This window comes from Penaeus vannamei, chromosome 34 (assembly GCF_042767895.1).
Source record: "Penaeus vannamei isolate JL-2024 chromosome 34, ASM4276789v1, whole genome shotgun sequence".
Lineage (NCBI taxonomy): Eukaryota > Metazoa > Arthropoda > Malacostraca > Decapoda > Penaeidae > Penaeus > Penaeus vannamei.
Window position 1 is genome coordinate 19529053 of NC_091582.1, and position 5000 is coordinate 19534052.

Below are 5000 nucleotides of genomic sequence, written 5' to 3' on the forward strand. Positions count from 1 at the left end.
AGGTTTTCGGCGCTCCGTGATTCCCGGGGCGCTCGACCACTTCATAGACGCCCTCCAGACAGTGATCCGAAAGCACGGGATCCAGCTCAGTCTCACCGATGCGGCGGCTGGCCATTCGCAGGTCCTGATCACCGGAATAGAGGACTACGCCAGGGCCGCCGCTGCCGAATTCAAACAGCTCCTCTTGCAGCAGGAGACGACGGCGGACATCAGTATGCTCCGCATGGTGTTCAGCCCCGAGGAAGTGCGGGTCGCCGAGGGGCCGGGCAAGTGCCACGTCCCGATGCTCGAGGAATGGTTCGGCGTGGAGCTGCTCCTTCCCGAGAGGGCCGGCCAGCCGCTCATTCTTCGGGGGTCCCGCGACGCCAAAGGGGCGGCTGCAGCATTCCTCCGGCGGTTCGTGGCAGAGAAGCTATAATGCTGACGATCAGGGAAAGGAAACGGGATAGATCGCGCACAACACCATCGCAAGGACACGCCACTTCGCGAGGGGGGAAACATGATACTACGTATATGATATAAATATATTACAATGATAATTACCATCACATGAAGCAGACGGAAATCGGTGAACGAAAAACGCAAAGGGACAGTCGATAGAGTCTTGGGACTCTGAAAACAAAACAAAACATTCGGTTAACTACACGTATTCTGCCCAAAGATGTTCGTGAGCGTTCAACCCATACATCTATCTATCTTATACATGTGCTCGTATGTATATTGAGCCAGATTTAAAAAAAGAATAAAAATTAGATAAACGTGCATGTGAAAAAAAAAACACAAAGAGAATAGAAAAAAAAAAACACAAATTGTATATACATGAAGTACAAAACATTTATGTCATAATGTACAATACTGGTAGCGGGCGGCGTGGGCGCGGAAGACCTCGCTCCTGCTGGCGATATGTACAATAGTGTATGTGTGTGTATGTGTGTGTGAGTGTGTGTGTGTGTGTGTGTGTGTGTGTGTGTGTGTGTGTGTGTGTGTGTGTGTGTGTGTGTGTGTGTGTGTGTGTGTGTGTGTGTGTGTGTGGGCGTGTGTGTTCGTGTGTGTGTGTGTGTGTGTGTGTGTGTGTGTGTGTGTGTGTGTGTGTGTGGGCGTGTGTGTGGATTCCCTCTTTGGTAACACTTCCCGGCAGCTACTAACATCGATGACCTTGTGTGTGTCTGTGTGTGTGTGCATGTATGTATGTACGTCCATATGTACAAACCTAACCTATCCTGACGTATCCTGCAATAGCCCCCCCCCCCCCAAAAAAAAAAAAAAAAAAAATCGGTCCCGCAGCTAAATCTGTGTATCAGGTGAGGTGTTGCCTTCTTTAGGCAGGAGAGAGAATATGTATATATATATATATATATATATATATATATATATATATATATATATATATATATTTGTTAGCATATTAATATACAAATTATATATATATATGTACGTGTATAAATGAATATATAGATATATATGCCTATATCACCTGGTGCCGTCAAGACTGTGAGGCCCCATCAGCAGATGTTGTAGATGGAGCGTCTGCCACTGGCGACACAGCGTTCATAAAACGGCCCCATCAAAGTTATATATACACATGTATATCTATCTATCTATCTATCTATCTATCTAAATATATATATATATATGTATACATATGTATATATAGGGATATATATATATATTTTTATATATATATATATATATTCATTTATATAAATATATATATATATTTATTCATTTATATATATATATATATATATATATATATATATATATATATGTGTGTGTGTGTGTGTGTGTGTGTGTGTGTGTGTGTGTGTGTGTGTGTGTGTGTGTGTGTGTGTGTGTGTGTGTGTGTGTGGCTGTTTGTCTGTCCGCTTCCTTGCTGTCCATTTCCTTCCATCCGGGAGGTGGGAGGGGGGGAAGGGGGGTGTTGGTGTGCGGAGCGCATCGTTCCTTTGTTCCTTATCCTCCTGGCCTTCCTGCCTTCCTGCTTGCGGATATATATATATATATATATATATATATATATATATATATATATATATATATATATATATATATATATATATATATATATATATATTTATATATATATATATATATATATATATATATATATATATATATATATATATATATATATATATATATATATATATATATATATATATATATATATATATATATATATTGGAAAAATATAGATATACATATATGCACACACACACACACACATTCACACACACTTAGAATGTGTCTTAGAATGACACAACACGGGACAGGAATACTCCTTTGGAATATAATTTATTGCAGGACTCTACATGTCTTTCCTCCCAAGACTTACCCAGAAACTCAAGATCCAAATACGCAGCGCAAAAAATGGAAGAATGCAACAAAATCCAGGAGGAGGTATTCTAAAAGAATTCAACCACATCTTGGAAAATTTAATTTCCGAACACGAAGTACATTGTTAGTTGCAACAAACCCCACTGTATGGAGAGGTATTCTCTGAGCTTGTCATAACTTTTGTCTTCATTTCTGTTTATAAAAGTCCAAATTTCCTAGATACGAGCCACCCATCACCTTCGGCCTCCCCCCTGAAGGTACTTTATCATTGCATGGACATATACACAGCTCAGTCTCTCTCTATCTCTGTCTGTCTCTGTGTCTCTGTCTCTGTCTGTCTGTCTCTGTGTCTCTGTCTGTCTCTGTCTGTTTGTCTGTGTCTCTGTCTCATTCCCTCAATGTTTATCTACAGGACAGATGCAGTCAAAATCTTATGACATGGAAGATTCCTGGATCCGGATCTTGACCCGGATCACCACCAAAATTTGATATCTAGACTGGGTTCATATCACTGCGTAGGATCCGGACCACATCCTCGATCGTCACCACAGTTTAATAGCATCCAAGTCGGGCTTTTAACTACTGTCATAGACTTCGGGCATGGCCAAGGTCAGCGGGTCGACCATGGTGGCATGCCCTTGGGAGGAGGGTATCCATTACGCCCCCAAGATCTGCAAGAATGAGAAACGGGGCCACTGCAGCAGCCAGTCTGACGTGTTCAGCTTGGGCCAAATAATTAACCAGTTGTTCAATATGCCCTAAGCCATTAAGAAATGAGTATTCAAGAGCCAGAATTAGTCACCCGAGGCGCGCCCGGGCATTGAACCGCTGATATGGTATCTGGAGGCAGAGACTAAAGCTAGAGGGCAAGAGGAGGGGCAGCTAGTAATTTTATAATTAATTCAGGTAATTATGATGATTTTCATGAAAATTCCATTATTGACAATAATGATAATTATGATGATAATGACTAATAATAATAATTATCTATCCATCTATATGTATAATATGTAGGGAAAGGAATGAATAAAAACACAAACCTTTTATTCTATATATTAATGAAATGATTTTACATTTACTCGTGTAAAACATAAATTCACCTTATACTTTTAACTTCCCTTAAGTTAACCCATAAATAGAATTTATTTGTGTTGTAGGGTAACATAAAGAATATTTAGCTTATGATAGACCTATCATAGAAAAATAACAACAATCCATCTTCAACAGATAAAAATACACAAAGTATATTCCACTTTACATATACTTATAAACTGGAAATATGCAGAAAAATTCCTAAACTACTTCTAAGCATCACTAACAATATAAGTGATTAATTGCAAAAAATTTGTTGTCTTATATATTGTGTGCATGTGCTTATGTGTGTGCACGTGTGTGCATGTGCTTGTGTGTGCGCGTGTGTGCATGTGTGCATGTATGAGAGATATGACGCCCTTCCTATCCTTAAAAACAATAAGTAGATGACCTTTTCAAGTCTATGGATGAGCAAATGATTTAGACTATAATTTTGAAGTATTATGAAAAAATTATGAAATAAATTTTATGGATATTAATGGTCATAAAAAGGTAATTCAAGCAATTCCTTACTACAATGAACAAACATCACAATTATGAAGAAAAAACAACAGATTGGTACACTCTGCGCTCCTATTTTACTCACAAAATAGACTTCTACGAGAACTAACAAGGGAAAAAATGTTTTATTTAACACCTACAAGAACTACAGGGCAAGAAGTCTTTACATAAATCATCATTTCACCTAGTATACACATATAAGCTTATCTAAGATAAATCTCACAAAGTCTTGGAAGCTGCATACCTATTCTCTAATACCACATCTTGCAAGCTAGGTCATTTAGTTATATATTATATAATGTTACTGGCATGCACCTTAATGTTATCCCCTGTAAGCAATGGAAGCAAAACTTTCTTAAGCTAATACATGGATTATTAAGTATACAACTTTTCTCACTCTCAATCTTATCTTATTGCAACATGATTCATAGGATTGTCATTGTTGTGTGCTGGTGTCATAGTATTTGTGCGAATCTTGGAACATTCCCTACCATTCCTGCTCACACTTATATCTCCTGTTCAGAAAAAAATAGCACATTTCACAACTCATTTACATCAAAGGTACAATAACAATACCCAAAAACTTGGGTAGTAAACCTCAAATGAACCGACAATGCGTTGCTGTGAGGGCACTTTACAAACAACAGCTTGTCTGCTAATCTTAATCATATATGACCTACCATTAAAAAAAAAATAATAATAACTATATTTGGTCACAGGTTATTCTTATTCTATTTTTATTTTTTTTGTCTCATCACCTCATTTTTTCATTTACATGTATAGTTCACCCGGACATAAAGCTATCACGCATACCAGTACAATCACTGGAGCAAGGCCTATTCAAAGTACCGCTTTCTTTAAAAACAAAATATATATATATATATATATCTCCTTCAAGATGAAGCTATATTACAACTTGCATCATTCATGGCACAGCTGACTTACACAGGAAGCCCAATTCTTTGTGTTGTTCTTACTTCCATCTCACATTAAAGCTCTTCAACAGGCTCTGTGAGAATCCATCTACGGTCAGAAACTGAAACAGACGGATTGAGATTGAGCATTAATTA

The 5000-nt window shown here is 38.1% G+C and overlaps 1 protein-coding gene across 3 annotated transcripts in view; it reads right to left on the reverse strand.

Annotated features, from left to right (window-relative positions):
- Nucleotides 1-3377: 3377 nt before the first annotated feature.
- The window catches only part of LOC113818841 (lysosomal alpha-glucosidase-like), a 23463-nt gene continuing 21840 nt past the window's right edge, over nt 3378-5000 (reverse strand). For all 3 annotated transcript variants that reach the window (XM_070113536.1, XM_070113537.1, XM_070113538.1), the window contains exon 22: nt 3378-4966. In XM_070113536.1, the coding sequence (XP_069969637.1) occupies nt 4904-4966 (63 nt within the window). In that variant the 3' untranslated portion in view covers nt 3378-4903. The remainder of the gene's footprint in view (nt 4967-5000) is intronic.